Source organism: Phalacrocorax aristotelis, chromosome 22 (genome assembly GCF_949628215.1).
Source record: "Phalacrocorax aristotelis chromosome 22, bGulAri2.1, whole genome shotgun sequence".
In the NCBI taxonomy this organism is placed as follows: Eukaryota; Metazoa; Chordata; class Aves; order Suliformes; family Phalacrocoracidae; genus Phalacrocorax; species Phalacrocorax aristotelis.
In genome coordinates, this window is record NC_134297.1 from 6286342 (window position 1) to 6308111 (window position 21770).

At 40.2% G+C, this 21770-nt stretch overlaps 1 protein-coding gene across 9 annotated transcripts in view; it reads left to right on the forward strand.

Annotated features, from left to right (window-relative positions):
- ZBTB44 (zinc finger and BTB domain containing 44) overlaps positions 1–21334 on the forward strand; it is a 41656-nt gene extending 20322 nt beyond the window's left edge. For 4 of the 9 annotated variants that reach the window (XM_075116477.1, XM_075116476.1, XM_075116478.1 and 1 more), the window contains exons 3-6: positions 4567–4651; positions 10157–10320; positions 12662–12962; positions 15052–21334. In XM_075116477.1, coding sequence (XP_074972578.1) covers positions 4567–4651; positions 10157–10320; positions 12662–12962; positions 15052–15334 — 833 coding nt within the window. In that variant the 3' untranslated portion in view covers positions 15335–21334. The remainder of the gene's footprint in view (positions 1–4566; positions 4652–10156; positions 10321–12661; positions 12963–15051) is intronic. The other 5 variants (XM_075116480.1, XM_075116482.1, XM_075116479.1 and 2 more) reach the window with 5 other exon arrangements.
- Positions 21335–21770: the final 436 nt, after the last annotated feature.

Genomic DNA, 21770 nt, shown 5'->3' on the forward strand with positions numbered 1-21770 from the left:
TTTGTGTTTTTTCGTGCTTTATTTTTGTGAAGCTGCTCTTTGTTTCCTGATTTATGCAATGTGACATATAAACCCCTGGTGGGGGGACGGGACTTGGAGCTCTTCAAATAACTTTGCAGAAGGCAGCTGAGAAAGGTAAGTCCGCTGATAGACCTCCTTGTTCAGAGGAGATTGATAACCCCTTTTTTTTTTAACCTCTGTTTGCTTGACTGGGCAAAAGAATTCTGTTTCCAGTAGCATCAAAAGGCATGATCTCAGCTGAGCTGCAACACCAAGTCTGAAAGACTTGTGGCTGTAGCCGCAGAGGGATATAGAATGGTACTTTGCATCAGACATAAAATCTTGTATAATCATGACAGAGAGCCTTTGTAAGAAGATTTGCAAAATAAGTGGTGGAACACTGTCATCCTAATGCCCCAGACGAAAGCAAAACCACACAGTCATAATATTGAGAATCTTTCCATTTCTGTGGGATTTGGTTCTCAAGTTGCTTCTTCAAATACTGCCAACTGCTGAGAGAAACCTTTTTTCCATGAAAGACAATTTGAAGCCAATTTTGGGTTCTTCTAGCAGGCTGTTGCTTATTAATAGCTAATACTGTAACAATCCTCTTTTTCCTCTTCGCACAGAATGCATTGAATGGCTTTTAGTAAGTCAGAAGATGGTGTTTGCTATATTTCTAGTTTAATTGCCAAATTTTTGCCTAAGTCAGCTGTTTTGCTTTCAGTTAAGTGGTTTGACCTGTGCTCGGTAGAGTTTGTTTACTGAAAGATTTTTAATAAAGCCTGTTTTGTTTGAAGACCATAAGAATGGCAAATGGACTGGACTACTTCATTCAAGTAATGTATACATGAAAGGCTGCTTCAGTTAATTAAAAAAATAAACTACAACAAAGTAAATAAATGTAGCCTAGTAGCTTGCATTATTTGTTTTGTTTGGTCAGCGTAACACTGTGCCTTCTCTGAAGAAAGTGAGCATTAGATCAGCCTGAGCATTCCAGGATTGCAATATATAATCAGTGTTAAACTATTCAGGTAATACTCACTAAAAAGAAATGAAAATATCTTCCATTTATCCCATCCTTCAAGACTTTATATTGTTGGTTTTGTTTGTCTGTTTGCGTAGCTCGTGTGTTGATACTTTAGATTGGTAATGCTTTTTCCAGAGGAAAATGTTTTATTTATTGGAGACAAGGCTGTTTACCTTTTCGGAGAAGCAGACTTAAGATCAGTTTAAATACAAATCTTTAAATGCAGTTTGCCAAAATAGTGCATGGATCAAAAACTAAAAGAAATAATTTGTTTGCTGGGTAGTCTCCAGGCAAAGTGGTCATTGTTGAAGAAGAGGTTTAGTTTGACTTAGTTTTAAACTTGTTACAGTAGGAACTTTGGAAAGGCCTCGCCAGGGCCATGTGATAAGAGATGCAAATTATTTCATCAGCATAATTGGACCGGGCAAAACAGAACAAGTAGAAATAATTATTGGAGAAAGGTAAAAATAACCTATCAAGTGAAAGGAGGGAGTTTTACCAACTATAATTATCACACCCGAGCAGCTTAAAAGGACAAATTGAGTGTAAATTCTAGGCTACAGATAAGTAGCGTGTGATTTACGGGAGTTTTCAGAGGACATCTCTTGGTGTTAGAAATACCAGAAAAATTGCATAGTCAAAAGTGGTTTGAATGAATTGGGCCATGCGAATGTGAGACTAGGACGGAACTGTGGAGAGAGAGGTGCCACTGAGTGCTGTAACAGCTACCTTTCTAAGAGAGTCTTGGTATTAAACAAAAATTACTTTGAAACATACTCCCGTAGCCAGGCACCTCACTGAATTCTGTTCTTGCTTTAGCTGGTCTCCTGAATGATTTCTGTTGGCAAGCAACTTTGCACATCTGTCTCTAAAGGTGTCTGTTTTGAAGCCATGTGATGTTTTTGGGCAAGTTTTCAATTTTCTGCTTCCTATTCTAGGTTTTGTACCACTGAGGTCACATACCTGACCATTTTTACGGCATGGGGCAGAGGATCTTAGGCTTCAGTGCTTATAATGTTTAAACTTAAATGTCTGTTATTGAGGATATTAGTACAGCATGTTCTGCCTTAAAATGGCTACAGAGAGCAAAGAAAAACGCTAGCCCCCAAACCTTCAAAGTACAAATCTGGTCTTTGTCCTTGAATATGTTTGAATTAGTGTTTAGTGCTCTTTGCATAACATTATTAACCATCCTCATAATAGTTTTTATTCACATTTTGCTGTAAAGAGAAATAGTGCTCTTACTTTTAGCACAGTTCACGTGTAACTAATATATGATAAGGCACGCCTTGTAGCTAGAAAGCACTTTTTGCCTCCCGAAGACGTATTTTCTTATGCAGTAATATAAGAACAGTAAATGGAGGCAGCAAGATATGTTAAAGTACAGCTTTTTTCTCCCTGAACATATTTTCCTTGTATAATTGCATGTATTTATCTCTGTGTTTTATAGTGCATTTATAAAGGCATTCCTGCCTCTCTGATTTTGCAAAAAGCTCTTATTCACTCTTTGGGCAATTTCAAGAATTGTTCATTTGCAATTTATTATATTTGGAAGCACTTTATAATGTGGAAGGAGATGTGAAGCAGGGCCTTGATAAATAAGTCATTATGGCTGCAACAATAGCTATGTCTGAGAAGGTATTTTCATAACTCATTAACACTGTTTCCATTTGAGAGGTGAAGGCCTAAAAATTAACCTAAGAGCAATTGGGCTAATTTTTCAGTAGACTTTCAGTTAAAGAAGGATAAATCAAAATGGGATTAACTTTTGTCACTTTATAGATCGCATCGTTGCTGAATTTCTCAAGCATAGTTTGTCAACTTGTAACAAAATTAAAATTTTTTATTCTACTAGTGCTGTTTTGAAACTGCTAGAGGTGCAAGTTTTCTGCCATCGCTGACCCCGTAACATGAGGTCACGTTAAGGCAATAATCCTTCACTTCAGTAAGGTTTCGTAGCACACGCTGTCATTCATAGGGACAGCCTTTTTTGGAGACAGTGCTCATTCTTTTTGGCAAAATAAGCACATTTTCTGCTTCTCTTTCCATGTCTTTGTTCCTTCTCTTTGGTTTTTCATTTTGTCTCATACTTGTCATTGTAGACCTAATGACACTTGATTTTCCTAGTGAGCGTTAGAGAAGGGTTCCCAAATTTAGATTCGTCATGTACCACTCTCTTATAAGCAGAATCATTTTTACCAGACCAGCAAGAGCTCCTAGCACTGTCCTAAGCCTCACTTGTTCTCAAGATCTAGGTGTGGAGAGAGAAATTTCCTTCCCCCGTCCATTCTCATCTCACATGGATTCGGTGGTAGAAACCCAAAGGCTACTTCGCTTTTGGGGAAAGTTCGAGCGGTGCTTAGTGCTCAGTCTCAACAGAGGGGAGAGGAGGCAAGATGGAATTGCTTCTGCACCACTTCCAAGTGACTCTGGTGCTACTAATCATACATACGTCATGGTCTGGGTACCCCTGTTTTGGACAGGAATGACAGCAACTCTGATCCTTTTGAAATTTGGTGGAGTTCAGTCATTCATTTTTATTGTCTCCCATTGCACCTGTAGACATCATCAGAGGAAAAGGAGGAATGCGAGGAGATCCAGTCTGCTCTCTGCACTCAGCTTAAAGACGGAACAACACATGGTTTATGTAAATGGTCACACGTAACCAAACCAAGGGGTATGGTTGGTGGGGGGTGCGTGCCTGTTGTCTGGATTGTTTTAGCACCATACTGCCAACTTCCTTCTCTGTTACGATGATATCACACCAAAATAACCTTGCTTAATAGGCTTAAACAAGGGTTGAATGCCAAACTCTAAGCGGTAATGAGGGAGGCCCCTCTGAGCAACAGCTACATCAGGTGAATGAAGTCATAGTTTTGCTTTAGTGCTGCGTTTACCTTAGATTCTCTTTCCAAAACCCACTTGAGCTACATTTGGTTGATTGTTGGTGCACTGAACGAAGCTCTGGAATGGTTCTGTGTATACATTTCTCTTACAAACAGATGTTTGGTCTCTTTTGTGTTGCACTTCTGATTTCTCAGAGGGCTCTTCCTCTCTAAGCATCTTATCAATAAATGAAGGCATTACCAATGAAAATATATCTGGAAGATTTGGAACACGAAAGCAATGTAGCGTAGCAGGATTGAACTCTTTATTGCTTAAGAAGTCTTGAAAACTGATGAAATAGACCCTTTAGGCAAAGGTAACGTTTCTGCTTTACAGTGTTAGTACTGGATGTGTTTTGAAAACTCTGGCTGTATTTAACATAGATTCTTTCCATTTTCTAGGTGTGCCAAATATTTGCCCTTTATTGAGTTGTCCATTTGCTAGATAATCTGTGCAGAGGAGAATCTGAGTAGGAATACATTGCTTCTGGGTTTTCTAACTGATTTTCCCAAGACAACTCTAGTATCTTGTCACCCAGGAAGCAGTGTGTCTCAGAGATTTGGGAAAGCAAGCTTTGTGTGTATCTACCTGCCCCCCCAACCCTTTTTGAACACTTATTTGCATTAAATTGCCCTTTTTTCTTTGCCTAGGCTCAATAGATGAGGGGGTTACGGAGGGATTACCCACACTCCAAAGTACCTCTGGCACTAACGCTCATGCAGATGATGATGATCGGTATGTACCAATGTAGTGTGCAAACTGTTCTGCAGCAAGTGCTATGCTGTAATTAACCTACCCACCCTTAATCCCAGAATGTTTAGTTGTTTGTACATCTAATTCTCTGTGTTGATCAAAGTACAATCAGTGCCTGAAGGATCAGATGCTTTAGAAGTATGTAGGTGATGAAAGTCAGAATTTGCTTGCTTGCTGCTTTTCATTTCCTGTCTTTTTCCAGGCAACACTGGTGAAGAAAGATATTCATGGTTTTGCTGTTTCTCCATCACTGCTCTTCTATTAATAAATAAATAAATTAAAAAAAAATCTTTACTGTGAAACAGGTGTGGTCATTGCATGCATGCTAAAGCTGACGTAAAGCCGCAAAAGCAACAAAATGAAAACAAGTACCTAGTCTTGACTTCACCAGCGTTTGCTGTTGCCATAAACCGCAGAGCAGGCAGAGCAGCCTTAAATCTTGTCTCCCAAACTTTCTGCATGTAGCTTCTTGCCAAGATGCTGTGTGTCAGCTTACTGTAAATTTTTAGCGGTCTTTTGCTGTGCTGGGATGAGTGATTTATTAAGGGAATCCCTTATAAGGGAAGGTTGGCAGAGAAGGCGGAACTAAAATGGGCCTGTTTGGTCAAAGACGTATTGTGGCTCTGTTAGAGCGAAGTGATGTACCTGCAAGTGGCATACAAGGGTATGCACAACTGCTTTGACTTCTGTTCCTTTGCTTTTGTGGTATGTGTCGAATATGCCTTACAGCCATTCCCTTTCTAAGCAAAATTTGTAAAGTATTGACAAGCTGGCTTTTGCACAGTAGTTTGTTAGACAAGTGGGTCTGAAGAAGACGTGTGAGCATTTGGGAGCTGTTCCAGAAACTGTGTCAAGTGAAACTCCCTGTAGAGATAACTATCAAGAGCTGCATTTTCATAGCTCATAAAATCTTTCGTGCCATTCCCATCTAAAACCTGTCCCATTGCAGGATTAAATCTGAAGGGAAAATAACTGCCTAGATAAGATTTTTTTGTGTGACGGAGTGAATTTTACCTATCTGCTAACAAACCTCAGCATAAAAATAAAACCCAGCATTTAGGGTTTGAACTGATAGTAGGAGCACGTGTTGCACTAGAACTAATCCAGGTTTTTAAACCTGGATTTAATCCTGGATTAAACCTGTAATTCTAAAGTCAAGTGGTTTTTGGCAGTGGGTTATTTCAGGAATATCCTATAAAATCTTAGGGCTTCAACACAAACTGCGTAGAAAATTCAAAATATACAAAATCCTTTTAAAGCACTGAAAATTCCCACTAAAATATCTCTTCCGTGCAGAGGAGGGAAGAACGTTTGCCTTAGTTTGTGCCCAAGTTTGAAAAAATTAGTCTCAGAGTCACAGAAGCATCAGCAAAATGAACTAGAATTCGCACATTGTTTATATAACAATAAGGTAACTAATAGTTATGGGAATTTATGAGAATTTTAGGCTCTAGAACTAAAATTTTCTACCAAGTGATTTATTTTATAACTTGAAATGAAAGTGCCAAGACTGTACTTTGTCAAGCATTTAAATGTGTAAAACGGTGCTTCCAATTCCTAAGAAGTCTTCTTTCATATGCGTGCGTGTAGATGCCTGTTGGGATGGGACAGTGCATTCTGATACCCTGTGACAGTCCTTCGAGCGCTGGGCCTTTGAATTCCCATTTCAAGCACAGGATGGGCATGTCAGCAAATAAATATGGCCTGTCATTCACTGTGCAGCAAGGTGGGCACATGGGTTTTGGTGCATAAAATGAGATAATACAGAATTCTGAATGAAATCAAACATTCAGCTCTAGCTGAATCAAATGAAAATATGATTAATAAATCATACGGATGGAGAAAGTTGCCCTCACTTTTTGTTTGGTATTTTCTTTAATGCACCTTTAGTTTAAGTCGAGGTTGTACATTGCTGTATTAGTAGAGATGCTCAAAATGTCAAAATCAGCTGTGAGTGGAGAGTGCAAATTTATACCGAAAAATAGGTATTTATGAGTTTTCTATTCATAAAAAAGAGCAAAAGACTGTTCCATCTGAAGGTCTTTCAGTATGACACTGTGGAAAGAACCATAAATATTTCAAAGTTTAGGATATCTTATCTCTTGAGTTTCTGTGTTAAATAATGAGCATAATTAGTTGATCCTCCCGACTAGGCAGTGTTTTATAAACATCAGGTCACATGCAATTTTTGTCGGTTTAGTAGGCACACAGGAACCTGTTAAGTATTAAAACTACTGTTTCACAGGGAAGCCTGACATATTCTTTCCCTGATACTTTGCATTTGGTTTGCAATACACTTTTCTAGCAGAGATCTGTAATTCAGCCGTGGCCGGTTTAACAGTTAGTCTCTGTATCAGTTCGTGGCTGAGTTTTTAAAAAGGAGTCACAAAGGCTCAATTATAAAAGATGTCTCTGATCCAATATCATGAGAACCTCCACTTTTCTAAAATAATTGTTGTTTACAAATAGGGAAGATTCCTAGGCTCACTGAGCGTTCCAGCATTCACATTTGTCAGAGTTTAGTTCTACATAGTTAAATATGTATGTCATCTCTTGGTGAAAAGAAGAAAAAATTGCAAGTGGAATACTTGAACGTTACAGTGAAAACGTTTTAAACCTATCTCTTTATCTAGCTGTTACAGAAATTCTCTGAGATGTTAAATACATCTCAACTGTTAATTGCCATGTTTATCACAAATTGCAAGTCACGAAAAATTGAGTACGTATGGGGAAAAAGAAGCAGGGGAGAGAAAATTTAATTGTGTTTCAAATGTAATTTCTTCTTTGTGCTAAGGCCTGCGGTTATGTCACCAATAGGTATTTCAGCCTGCTCGCGGCGTAAGGATGGAAAACAACATGCCAGTCACTGGTAGCTGGAGAGCCTCATGATTCCCATTTTATCTGCTTTTCTCATCATGAAGCTTTTACATAGGAAAAACCAAACATTATTTTAAATTTCTTCCAGGGAGGTTGTCCCCATAGCGCTTCTCCTTTCCGTTTCAATCGCAGAGAAGCTGGCACCAGCACAGGCTTTGAGGATGAGCTAGCCCGAGGAAGCTGGAAAGGAAAGGAGAGCTGTGACTCCTAATTTCTGCCCTAGTTTGTCTCCCTAGAAATCTCTAGGAGCACAATGTACTTACACAGTAAGTACACAGTACTTACACAGTATCCCTTACATGCCTCTTACACAGTATCCCCAACCCAGGAGTGAGGGAGGAAGGACCTAAGACACATGTTACCAGAAGATGAAGTTCTCGATAAAGCAGGTTAAATGTTGTCACAAAAAACCCAAAATGTAATTCTTACTTGAGCGCACTAGATGTGCGTATCTATATGTACATCTAAGAGCAGGGGTTCGTGCTGCCCAGCCGGTCGTCCCTTTATCACCCCTGCACTGCGGCTGTCACTTCTGTTGGCACATAGCTGTGGAAATTTCAATTGCGAATTCTCCAGTCAGCGGAGCGCGAGGAAACCTTTTCTGAAGGGATTCGCCCCTTAGCCAGACTGCATGACATTTGTCAAATACCAGATGCGGGGAAAGTTGTCCATCCTGGGCCCAAATCAGTTTGGCCATTTGGTTATTAGGTTATTGTGGCAGCTGGACTTCTATGTCTTATGCTTATTTTGCAACGTTGTTCTTTTGTTTTAGTATTTATTTTTGGATAACATACTTGTCTGTTAGCCTATATTGATGGAGTTTTCATTGGTAAGATAGAAATCAGAGCCTATGTTGAAAAACACCCTCATTTATTTCAGGTGCATTCGGTGAGCCATCAGTTGGCTTTTTTAGACCTGTAAGTGGCAGTGAACTAACTACCTTTGGCCCAGGATATGAGCTGGTAACTTGCCTCTTGCAAATACTCCCTTCAGCAAAGATCAACAAGTCTGTCAGCATCTATCATTTCCACAGCTCTCTAGGACCCTATTGTGTATTAAAAAGAGGTGAAGAACAATCAAATTTCTTCCTTAGAGCAAATATTATTCCAGTTCCATGGGAGACCAGAAATCCTCATGGGTTTTACAGACTGGTTGATACTAAACTCCTGCAGGAAACTCTTTTATCTTGTGTGTATCGAGAGATACTGGCTGCATTCTCTCTCCAGATAAATTTTATAACTGGAACTTCTGCTACTGAGACCCATCACTGTACTCAGAATTCAGGTACCCAGTTCTCCCTGTTATATTGACCTCTGTTTCCAGAGCAGACAAAGACAACTAAGATATTGATTTTAAAGAGACGGTCCTAGTTCTTGTCCTCCTGTGCTGCTCTAGTCTGTGGATTTTTGTATAATGTGTAGGAGAATCTATTGGTGCAAAGTTTAGGTTTCATTCCTGTGGACGTTAGAAGTCCACGAATTCAGCGCAACCTTGAAACCAACAATGTGGGCTCGAGGTGGAAGCAGACCAGCAAAAGGATTTGTTCAGTTAGGGAGACTTTCTGACTATGTGCAACAGGAGACATCGTTGTATTTTTTCCTGAAGACATTTCAGACATTACAGTTTAGTAAAACTAAAATCACATTGTTCTGGCCATGAAATATTCAGGGTCAGAGCAGTTCCCTGCTGCCAGTGACATCTGATCTTCACAGCATCAGGCTGTGAGCAAGCTGAAATGTCTATTTCAACAGAAAATATAGACCTTAATGCTCAGGAAAGGGAAACCCCAGGTAAGTGCAAACTCCTATTGTTATGTTGGTACCAGCAGATTTGTTTTTATTTCACTGTGCCCTTTGGCGAAGCAAGTTCCTTGCCAGAGGACTTGGACTATAACACTGCAGTTCCCTTAACCAGTTTTTAGCTAGGGGCTCTGTAGGAGCAATTAGGCAGTTCTAAATAAATTACTGTGAAAGTTAAATTGTTCCTTTATTATAGTCTTTATGCTGCTTTTTAAATGCAGTGCTTGAGCTGTTCTCGTAGAGCCGATTGAATCAGACAAGGAGCAAGTATTGATTAATTAGATTAATATTTTAAACTTAGAAATACAAAATTGTAGATAATACTGTTTGTTCATCGAACTTGGGTTGAAATGAAAAAGAATCGGCTTTAATTTGTTCTGTAAATATCACTAAAGCTGCAAAATACTCGTCTTCTTTCCAGTTTGCTCAGTTCTTTAAATTCTTCCTCAGGGACTGTTTGCTGATCGTAAATCATCGTTATGCTTGAGAAAATGTCCATGCCTGGAAAACAAAGTCCAGTTTGCAGCTGGTGCTCAGACCTGTTGCCCAAAGAAACAGAAGTCACAGTTTTTTTTCTCTGGTTTTGTTCCAGTGTGCAAACTCAGTGACTATAAGACTTCAGATGCAGGTCAGACGCGTTGCTATAGAGGCAGAGATTTCTGGTGTACGTATAGATCTCAAGAGAAATGCAAAAGAGCAGTATTTTTCTTCTTCACATACAAATGTGTTCAAGGTTCAGATTTCCATGGGCAAGGCTTCTTATTTTTTTCCCTCTAGCTTGCTTGTAAATCAGTGAATCTTTTCTTTGTAGTTTGGAGAACGTTCAGTATCCCTACCAACTCTACATTGCTCCTTCTACCAGCAGCACAGAGAGACCCAGCCCAAATGGTCCAGACAGACCTTTTCAGTGTCCAACCTGCGGGGTCCGGTTCACTCGCATTCAGAACTTAAAACAACACATGCTTATCCACTCAGGTAAGAAACGTTACTGTTTCCAAGCATTACGTATAGGCTCACAGAGGTTTGCTCGCTGCGCAGCAAATATAATAATGCAGTTCTTTTTTAATCACCTGCCAAGTGCTTGAGAACTGATTTCAGAAAGCTTGGGTAGGTATATCTCACTGAATGCTTGTTTTGAGGCATCAGATCTGACTGACAGCTCTGCTCGTGGCTGATTAGCGTTTGTGTGGACTGCAAAATATCTGATTGCTTGAAACGCCTCAGAATAAGTCATTTTCATGATAAAGATTGAGATGAACTATACCTGGCTTGTTTATTACACTAAAGAAGTGATGTAGATTGAAATTCTTCCTCTTACATGTAATTGTCCGCTGTGTTTTAGAGAAGACTTGCAGATAATATAGAACATATTATCTGTCTTATGTCCTTGCATTGAAGAATGCTGTATGCCTTTGGATCTCAGAATTTTTGGAGAGATTGCAGGACAACTGAATTGGTTTGATAATCAATTTGGCTGCTGCAGACAGTACAAGTAGCAAAAGGTTTGTGTGAATGCCTCCTCCGAGTCTTCGTCCCCAAGCTGTTGCATTCATTTTGATTTCCAGCCTCAGTATGAACCTCTAACATCTTTGCTATCAGTGTTTTTCAGGACTTGTCAGCGTTATCTGCCAATAGCGTTGACATTCCGGTGAATGAAGGGAATATTAAAGGGTTATCACGCTGGAGCGCTAAGCCTCATGGTTTGGCATCTCCTGGTTTGAGCTTGACTCTTACCTGCCCACAGATGCTGTACCATTTTTGGGCAGAGCAACCACAATTGTCAGATTTTTTTCACTGTAAGCAATTACTCATGAAATCCCTTCAAGCAAAGTGACAGTACTATGTTTAGGCCAGCGGTAATAGTATGTATTTAATACTTTAAAAAGCAAACACTGTGGGTGTATTGGGTGCAAAATCGTCCCAAGCCCATTCCTAAAGTCTTAGCTGAGAGCAGACAGAGCGTCTCTTCAGCAAAGCATCTCCAGCCAACCTGTGAACTGGCAGCCCCTGGGCAAAGCTGGGAGAGATTTGAATAGCAGTTTTAGAGTAATTAGTGTGCAAAAGAAACTCTCAAAAGTTGTAAATGTTCAAATTGTTTTCACATAAGCAAAATGGCTGAAGAGGCATTCCTCAAACTATCAGAGGAAGTAGACGCCCTTGGACAGTACGAAAGCATGAAAAGTTTTAGCTCCATGAGACAGTATTCTAATATATTAACTTGTTTTCACATGCTTAACAAGGAGTTTCCGTGTAACCTTAACTACAGCTTTCACTGTGTAAAAGCCCCAATTAAAAGTTCAGCTCCCGCTTTGAACGTTAAGGAAAGCAGAGTGAAAGACTGGTGGAATTAACAGCCTGGGCTGATGCACATTCAGCATTTGAAAAAACCTTTATTATTCCTTGACAGCCCTATTATGAATAGAGCTCCATATTCCAGGCTTTTGGCCTCATGTTTGGATTTCCAGACTTTCTGGAGTTCAGACTTTTTATTAAATCTTAGCTTCTTGGTGATTCAGTCTTTTCTGTTGTAGTCGTTCTGTTTGGGTGTGATTACACTCTCAGCCACTGCAACATGGTTGCAGAGCTCGTATGTTTTAGGGTTTTATTAGTGCCTGTAATAAATGAGAAACGAACTAGTGACAGAATTCCTAAATTAATACAGGAAAAAAATGAGAGGCATGAACCTAAACTGTCTCAGAGAGCTGTCTGTTATGCAAAGTTGCTGAAGATTCTTGTATAGAAAGGTTCCCACGCAATATAAAGGCTGCTACTTCACCCTTTTATCACCGTTCCTGCAGCATTACAGGGGCATCCTTGTGCACACAAGTCCCCCTGCCAGAACACTTCTCTGAGGCCAAAGGCAGCCAGAAAAAGACATTGCAATTAAGGGTAGTCTGATAATTGCATTGTTGGGAACCAGTCTGGCACAAGAATCTCCCGAGATCAAAGGGAGAATGAAAAATGGTTTGAGATGACTGCCGCAACGGATACTTTTTGGCTGCGGCTCAGGATCTTAACCAATGTATAATCCATGGAGGCTTATGCTCGTTTTAAACTGTGGGGAAGAAGACGTGTAAGCGTAACGGACAGGTCACATTGTTATGAAATTTGTTGGCAGCTGGTTCTGAGAAAGTGGAGCTCTGCGATAATTGTTTCTGCCGTTCTAAAGTTAACCAGAGAATTTCTTCCTAAAAGAGCTCTTTGCTGTGACTGGCCACAGCTGCTGCCCTTTTGCTGTTAGAAACCTGGAAGGGTTTTGCCAGTGACCTCTCATTACAGAAGGTGAACGTTTTTTTTCTTGCTCTCTTTTCCGCAGGCATTAAACCCTTTCAGTGTGACCGCTGTGGGAAAAAGTTCACCCGAGCTTACTCGCTAAAGATGCATCGCCTGAAGCACGAAGGTAAACGCTGTTTCCGGTGCCAGATATGTAGTGCCACTTTCACTTCCTTCGGGGAATATAAACACCACATGCGGGTTTCCCGGCATATTATCCGCAAGCCTCGGATTTACGAGTGCAAAACATGTGGCGCCATGTTCACCAACTCTGGAAATTTAATCGTTCACCTGAGGAGCTTGAACCATGAAGCGTCAGAGCTAGCAAACTACTTCCAGAGCAGGTGAGGTGCACAGCAAAAACCTAACAGGGAAACTTGCTTCTTTTTTTTTTCTTCCTTTTTTTTTTTTTTTTTTTCTAAATCATCTTTTCCTGCTTTCAGGGCAGCCTGCTGTGCCTCTCATCAGGTTGCCAGTTAATTCCAGCCAAATCCATTCTTGCGCCACTCTGTCATATCTGATCTGTCTTACAGCTATAAGCTATATAGGAGGGCACCGAAGAATCGAGCGATATGCAGAAGCTGCTTCTGGGCTACCGAATTTCTCTTTGCAGTAGTATCTATGGACAGGCTAATGGTGTTAAGCCATAGTGTTCTTTATTTGTAGTATCTGTGGAATTCTGTACAATATTTGCCATTCAAAATCTCGTACGTAGCCTGTTCACTTACACAGGGAACGGGCATGACAGCAGTACTTGCTTGATGCTTGATGGTTGCGGGAAGATTGCATGACTCCATACCTTCTCTTTTTTCGTTTTCTAGGTAACATATTACTAAATGATCAGGCTAATAGCGTTCAAAATAGCAAGGGCCAGTTGGGCATTTCTTGTTTATCAGGGCACAAAAGACTTGGCATAGCTCACAAATGCACTTCACTAAAGACTATTAAAAGGATTCTGAGGTGTGAGACTACACCATATTCTCATATTGAAAGAAATGTTTGTAACCAATGGAATTTGAGGTAGAAAAATATGAAAGTGGGTAAGGGAAATTGGAGGAAGATAGATCTCTCAGCTCTTAAATCTATAGAGAGGGTGCAGCTCGGTGTGTATAAGTGACCTGTCTTCAGCAATGCAAAGGAAATGTATCGTAAATGTTACGGCACCTACAATACCATCCCTCATGATTTCTAGGTTTTATGCCCTTTCCCCTACAAAACATTTCAGCAATTTGCTTGATTTGGTTATCTCAGAAGCAATGTAGGATGAAAGAACTGCAGAGCAAACCTGGAAAGCCAGTCACGGGTTTTCCAGCAGAATATCATTTAAAAGTACAAGTGCTTCATACCTGTGGGATTACGCAGCTCTTGGCGCTTGTGCCAAAACTAGGGCAAAAAGTCTAAGGGATGACGCCATGATTGTGGTAAGCGCTTCATTGTCGTTGTCAAATTAAAGACAGATTAAGGTGTGTGATTTTAGTTGCTGTAGGCCTTCCTTTAGTTTGAATTTACAAACACTATGTTTAGCATAGTTGATTGTGAATTTGAAGCGGTGAATGCTGCTGTCCCTTAAGAAAAGGACTGCTTTCAAAGGGATTGTTGCAAGGAGGAACCAAAGCGTACAAACGTGCATGTATGTAATATATATATATATACACACACTTGCCTCAAGTACAAACTTACATGTCTGGTGCTGAAAACTTGCAAAGAAATTTTGTTTTCGTTGTGTGCTCACGCTCTGAAAATACTACTGGAGAGTTTGGTATATTTTCGTTGGATACGCTCAGCCACCAGTTGGTAAGAGTAAGTTACAGAGCTGTTGTCCAGAAAGGACTGGAATGGGAAGGAAACGCAATTCCGTTCTTTTCACAGTAGCGTGATATGTGTCAGCATCACAAAACGCCGCTGTAGTTGGCAGCCTCTTTATGCTTTCAGCACAACCCTTGCTTCCTGGCCTCACACTTCTGTTTACAGCCTGTCCACTCTGAGAGGAGTGCTGCTGCTATTTCTTGGGTGGATCTTACCTCGGTGGTGGAAAAGGCCACATCTTTGCCAATGCTGAACTCATTTTTGTTTCTGTTTTTAAAGGTTGAGTGCTCCCTTTTTTCAATGAGGTTTTCAGTGCCATATGATGTTCCAGACATTAACTTTCATTCTCATCAAGGTGATACGATCTAAATAATAAGAAGTTGCTGTGTAGGAAGTATGGATGCACAACAACGCGAAATAGATGCATTTGAATAAATTCTCTGTGTTTAAATGAGAAGCAGGTTGTAGTGCTTAGTGAAGTATGTCGCTGTGATGATCTTAGAGCAATGTGAAATGAATATCTGTGTTTTCTGTGCAATGCAGTATGTAGCTTGTGTGATGAAACTGGTATCGCTAATGTTTGTGTGAGAAATGACATTTCTCTTCTGTCCTTTGCCCCTCTTCTAGTGACTTCCTAGTACCGGACTACTTAAACCAGGAACAAGAAGAGACCCTCGGGCAGTATGAGCTAGGGGAGCATGGCTTTGAAAGCAACTCTTCTGTCCAAATGCCTGTCATTTCACAGGTGTCGTCAACTCAGAATTGTGAAAGCACTTTCCCCTTGGGGTCTCTGGGTGGGTTGGCAGAGAAGGAAGAAGATGTGCCAGAGCAGCCAAAGACTAACGCCACTGCTGAGGCAGCCGCGGGTGACCCTCCGAAACCGGAGCTGTCATCCATTACTATTGAATAATTCATGGTTTGGTTTAATTTTTGTTCTTTGGAAAGTGCCTGTGTTTGGTCCTGTACATTTTAATTTAATTTTTTTAAACAAAAGTGGGGAGATTTTCCCTTTTTACTTTGTAAGCTACGCTTTAAACAGAAAACTGCAACAGATGTTACATTATTTTTCATGACTGAATGATCACTTCTGTGAAAATATTTAAGACTGAATGCACAAAAAGATCTTGTCAGAACATCATGGAAGCTGTGATACACTTCTAAAGAAGAACAACTGAATCAGATCACTTTATCTATTTCTTCTGCCACAGTTAGAGCAGCTCATTAATTTTCTCTTGCTTCTGCAGACCCTCTGGTTAAGGGAAAGAAATCAGAGGAAACCTTTTTAAAATGACAAACAAAAGGATGCATTGGAAATCATTATTGAACAGTTTTGACTAGTTTTGAGTGGATGCTTTAATCTTCTGCATAAAAAAAAAATGACACTTCCTATCTCTGTGCCTGCTGTTTTTCAAAGCGCTTACTGTAACCCTTTTCTTGGAAATGGTAAGCATTTTTGAAACTAACAGTCACACTCTTTTTAAAAAACACGTTGTCCCTTTTCATCTCAGATGAATCAGTTTGAACCAACCAAGTGATGTCATGCCAGGTGTACTTCTTATATTCCGGTCCTTTTAGAAACTGCTTGATCAAGTAGCCTGTCCAGATTTGCCCATCTAAGGTTAGGCGTGGAAGTTCTATGGTCAGGAGAAGTCTAATGGTACATATTGAATCGAGGATGATGGAAAAGCATATATCCGTGCAAGCCTGACAGATATCTCGCGACTGTATCCTTCTGTGGAAGGGGAACCACGTATGAAAATGAAGGTTGTCCCAAGCTGAAATTCTTAAATCATGGCCAGTGTGTTTGCAATGCTGGTCGCTTCGCTTCCCCCCCTATCATATATACTGTATTTTTACTAATCCCCAGAAGCTAGCTAGAGGGAGTTTACAGATGGGAAAAAATGAGCTCTTTTGTGCATTATTGCACATTTTTTTGTTTATACATATGCATGTATAGTTTCTCAGATTTTTATTAGTCTGTTTTGGACAAAACAAGCAATTTATTCTCTTCAGAGGCCAACTTTCTAACCCAACAGGGGGTTGTTTACAGAAAGCCTATATAGCAATGATGAATTGTTCCTGTTACAAAACATTTAAAATCCTTGCCAACTCGGTTTATTAAAGGCCATTACTCCAGCTACGTACGCAGCTCAAGTACGCAATAAATTGAAAGATTTGCAATTTCATTTTTCCATATTTAGAAAAAGCTGCAAATTTAGGGTGTGGGATTTTCAGAGCAGTGAGTCTTGTTTCATCGAGGCTGTTTGGGCTAGAGTACTGCTTTGAAACCTAAATTAGGAAATACATTAGGAGGTTTGTGATTTTTCTTCTTGCTCTTGAAGTTAACTCAGTGTTTGATGCCAAATGCCTGTCGCCTACAGATGACATGCTGAGCGAGTAGGTATTACTTGATCTTAGTATTCCAAAGGCGTGATAAAAAACCCCTTAGTTTTGAATCTTGGGTTTTTAAAAATTGTTTTCTGTCCAGATTTGTTTTATGCAAACATGAGGAGGAAATGGAACCAATAGAGAGAGGTTGCTCCTGAAGAAACAGAAGACACAAAAGTCATATTATATTGCAAGATCAGTTTGCATTCAGTTAGCTTAGGCAGCTCTGATGCTCCGTAGGTCTGAGTTGTTTCTACTAATAGACTTTGGTAAGGACAAAAGTTGATTGCCCTTTGGAAAGAGCTTAAAGGGTTTCAGTGACTTTAGCAATTTTTCTCCACTGTGTTTTAGGTAAAAACCACACATTTTAGTTAAACAGAGCAAAAACCGTTGGGATTTAAGTCCTTTTCAAGTTACTGGAATGAAGTGTCTCCACCAGATCCAAAGGGCGTTTTAGAGACATGCTGCAAAGAGGTTCTCTGCTACAATTCACTCTCGTGTGTCTACCTGTGTACATCTTCTTAAAAGGGCTCGAAGGAGAAGTTCTGGCTTTGGGATGCTGTACTGCGAATTAGTCCAGTGTCTGTCGATGGGCTGAGTTGAAAGAGCAGTTCTCGTCCACTTCTGGTTTCTGTAACTGAGAAGCCAGCGAGACAAGAAAATGCCTTTTTGCTGAGTTTTATCCTGAATTACAGGGCTATGACACTGAACTCAAATATACAATTTTCTTTTTTTTCCTGGTGTTACGCCACTTTGCAGGTATACGAGAATCCTTTGTGATCGCGTAGTAAGAAGTGCTTACACAAAACACATTTCCAGGCTGTACAGGTGTCACAATCAAAGGTGGTTAGGTAGAGGTGGACATAGTCTTCTGTTAGGATCCGATCATTTTCACCCATCAGCTGTTTTGCTAAACAGTTAATCAGTGGGGAGATGTGCAAATAGAGAATGCACATGTCTGGCTATTGGATTTTTAAGACTTAAAATTTTGTGCCGGAAGGCAAACTGCTTTCTGAATACCAAAGAGAAAGGGGGGAAAATGTTAAAAAGACTTTGTAGCTCTAATCTGTTCTTCCTTGAAAAGAAATGAGTTAACTGTTAACACCTTGGTACAAAGCAAGCCATGGGTTTCATTGTTCATTGCACTGTGTTACACATTATCTTTTTGACCTGGTAATCTCTGTGTAACATCTTCATTTCATTCTCACTTTTCAGTCTGATTCAATTGCAGGAACAATAGGGTTCTTAGAGGATTTTCTTTCTTTGTTTTCGGGTTGGGTTTACTTGTTAATTTTCCTGTTTGTAATTGTTTCTTGTTAATATCTCTCTTCTCCATAGAGGTGGACACAGATTAAATACAAATTATCGTTTTACTTCTACTCCCTAACTTGCTGGAAGTGTTCAGTTCTTTGAAATGCTGGTGTTCTTCACAGGAGAGGTGTAAAAACATAGGACGTCTTAAATAATCTTTGTTGCTAATAAGCTTAAATTCCAAACTGAGCGAGATGGATCTCTAACTAAGCAAGAAGAAACGAAGAAACTTGCCTTAAACTACACTTGGGATTAAACCTAAAGCATAAATTTCTTTCAATATTTTATCAGAGGGTTTTGAACTCTGGAGTGCATTTTCTTTTTTTTTTTTTTCTTTTTTTTTTTTTTCCTTTCTCCCCCTACATTATTTGGCATGCATTTTTATTTCTGCTTGACAAGGGTCACAGAATCACAGAATAGTTGAGATCGGAAGGGACCTCTGGAAGCGATCTAGTCCAACCCCTCTGCTCAAAGCGGAGCTGGTGAGAATGGGTTGCTCAGCCCGGTCAGGTTTTGAATGCCTGCAAAGGTGGAGACTCCCCAACTTCTCTGGGAAACCTGTTCCAGTGTTTGACCACCCTCACCATAAAAAACGGTTTTAGTCTGTTTAGATGGGACTTCTTGTATTTCAGCTTGTGCCCACGAGAAAGGTCCGGCTCCCTCTTCTTTACCCCCTTCTATCCAGGAGTTGTGCACATTGATAAGATCCCCCTGAGCCTTCTCCAGACAAAACAGTCCCGTCACTCTCAGTCTGTGTGGCAGATGCTCTAGTCCCTTCATCATCTTTGTGGCCCTCACAAGTTGCTTACAATTCCTCCCAAATAGCTACACACACAACCCATTGCGGGAGCTTCTTTGTTGAGGAGCTGTCTCCACGTTCATTCACAAAAGTGTTATATGCCTTGCTTTTGCATGTCCTTCTCCCACGTGGCACCAATCTTTGCACTCAGTGGAAAATCCTTCCCTCGCCCATTTATTTTACAAGCAGAGTGCCTTCACTACCACAGAACTAGCGAGGTTCTGCTCTACGCCGGGGACCCGGACTCTCAGAGTCCATGCAGGGTCTTTACTCCTTGCATATTGTGCAGAGCAGTACGTCTGATGGGGACAACGGGAAAGGAAGGGATAGGTTTTCTCCTGATTTAATGTGGTGTTTCGGGAGAGGGGAAAAAAATTCAGAAGCTTTCTATTTCCCCGCAAAGAGCGGAAGAAAAAGAAGTGATGCTTTAGCTGTGCGGGAGATACGGCCGTGCTGTAAGGGTTTGTTGTGTTTTTCAGTGCAGACACATAGCAAAATTCCCCTGGAAACCCATGGGGATGCCTACACATTTAGCAAATCAAGCTCCCCGTCAGAACTGCTTGTCACTGTTCTTACACCACATTAGAGAAGATGTGTGTTCCTGATGAGTCGTCTGTCTTACTACAATTTGAGTTCAGTTGTCAGGCTCGCAGATACTATGGTCAAGTCTCTCATACTGAGAGATTAGTAGACTAGGTTATTGAAAGTGGTCTGGGTTCACATGTATCTTGAGTCTAAAAGGTGTGAGTTTAAACTTTTTAAAAAAGTAATAGCTGCCAATGCAGTAGAATATATTTTGTAAGACTATGATCCCTATATGTCCCTTACGGGATAAAATTTTATTGTTTTTAAGCTATGGTTTAAAGTTTTTATACGAGGGCTTCAGTCGCTTCTTGGTTGCTGGCTTTCCCCTCCAGCCCCAGGGTGTGAGAGCGCTGAGACTATTGCCGGTCTCTCTCTGAGGCAAACCATGAAGCATTTTATATGCAAATAGAACGGGAGCTTTGTGCACCCTGCAGGGATGGAGAAAATGCAGGTGTAGGAGCACCTGTTGCTCCTACATCCGTCGCAACTTTCACACCATCAGAATATGGAAAATAGCTGATTTTCATTCAGATCGATTACGTTCAAGTTTTGCTTGCAAGGTGAAACCCAGTTTTGGAGGGTTCTCATCTCCAAGTATGGACATAATAAATTCCATAGCATCTCGATGACAGATAAGAGGGTTCAAGGCTGGACAGCGCCTCAGCCACATCAGAGGTCCCTAGTGAGTTGAGTCGGTTCAAAGTGTTTGAGGAAATGTACCATAAAAAACAAATGTGAAGTTTTTTTAATGCAACAGTACTTACTGCTCTGGGTTTTTGTTAACTCGACGTGTGCTATCACAGTAATGCAGTGTCCCACAGGTCTCTACTACAAATCTGGTTGCACTAAAAAGAAAAAAAATACAAAGCCGAGTCAGTTCCTGGTGCTGCCAGCCTGTGTGGCAACTGTACCTGCAGTCTTCCTGAGGGTTGCTGAAGTCCCCAGAGGAGTGATTTTGTTTAACCATTCGTTTAGCTGATGCATGCTTTTTGATATACTGACTTATAGCCCTGGCTACACAAAGTTCTTGGACAGCTTCTTTGCCCTGTTCCTGCAGTGCCTTCGCTCTAGGTGCTGCCCTATGGTGAAACCCCGAAGAGGGAAAAGAGTAAGCTGGAGGAAAAAAAAATGTGAATTAAATTATTGTTGGGCTTCTTTGTGCATTTTAGTAACAGTGAAACCCCCTTAACTGTGCCAGTCTCCGGTCACCAGCCGTATATCCAGTCGTCATCTCATCCACAGTACAGCTTCTCTTGTTGATGCTGGCCACAGCTAGATTACTTGGCATGTTTATTGACTTAACAGAATTGTTTTTTGGTTTTGGTTTTGTTTTTTAATGTATACGATGTTTAAATACACTTCACATTTTATATAATACTATCTGGCTATTAGTATTTTTCAGGAACCATAGTTCTTGGTGGCTATATATATTTTTGTGACTTTTTTTGTAAACTAAGTGCCGTTTCAACGTTACAATCATTTTTAGAGTTATTGTAATCAATGTGAATATCATGTTTTTTCAAATCTGTTCTGAGCCTGTAGTGTTTGCTTTGTGATCATATGTGTAATGTATATATTCTGTATAGTTACATTGTATTGAAATACTAGCTTGTTTGATATAAGAAAAGTATGTATTGGGTACCTTTTTGCTAGCCTGGTTGTTTAATCTTTAAAAAAAAATGTTCTAAAATACAAAAAAAAAATAAATCTCCAAACCGGTCCCATTATAGGTCAAAATTAAGGGGGGAGAAAAACTAGTTTTGAGTGTCTTTGGATAGAAACATGAAGCTAAGATTTTTCATTAAAATATTAATGTTTTATGGAGTATATCTTTGCTTTGTGTCGTTATTTAACTATAGCAGCGCTTGTCTCACAGTGCAAAAGAGCAGCTTTGGCCTCGTGTAAGAAGGTGCAGCTCTGTTGCCAGAGCTGTGTTCTCGTGTAACTTTTGCTTACAGTTAGTCTCAAAATAGTTGAGTATGAGGAGAATGTCACTGTTGCCGCAGCCGTCAGTGGGAGGAAGGTAGTTTAAAACAAAACAAGCGTTAATAAATGATTGGAGAAGTCACATGAGTGACGAGTATTCAGAAGAAAGTACACACTGCTATTTAATTTTCCATTGTGTATTACATTTCCTTTTGTTAATGTTCTCTTTTAGGCCGTATTCTGCAAAAGCAGTGGGGCCGTCTTTTGAACGGGGTTTTATTGATGGAAAGCCAGCCAGGAGTGAGCCTAATCAAATTAGCCAAAGCAGGAGAGGCTT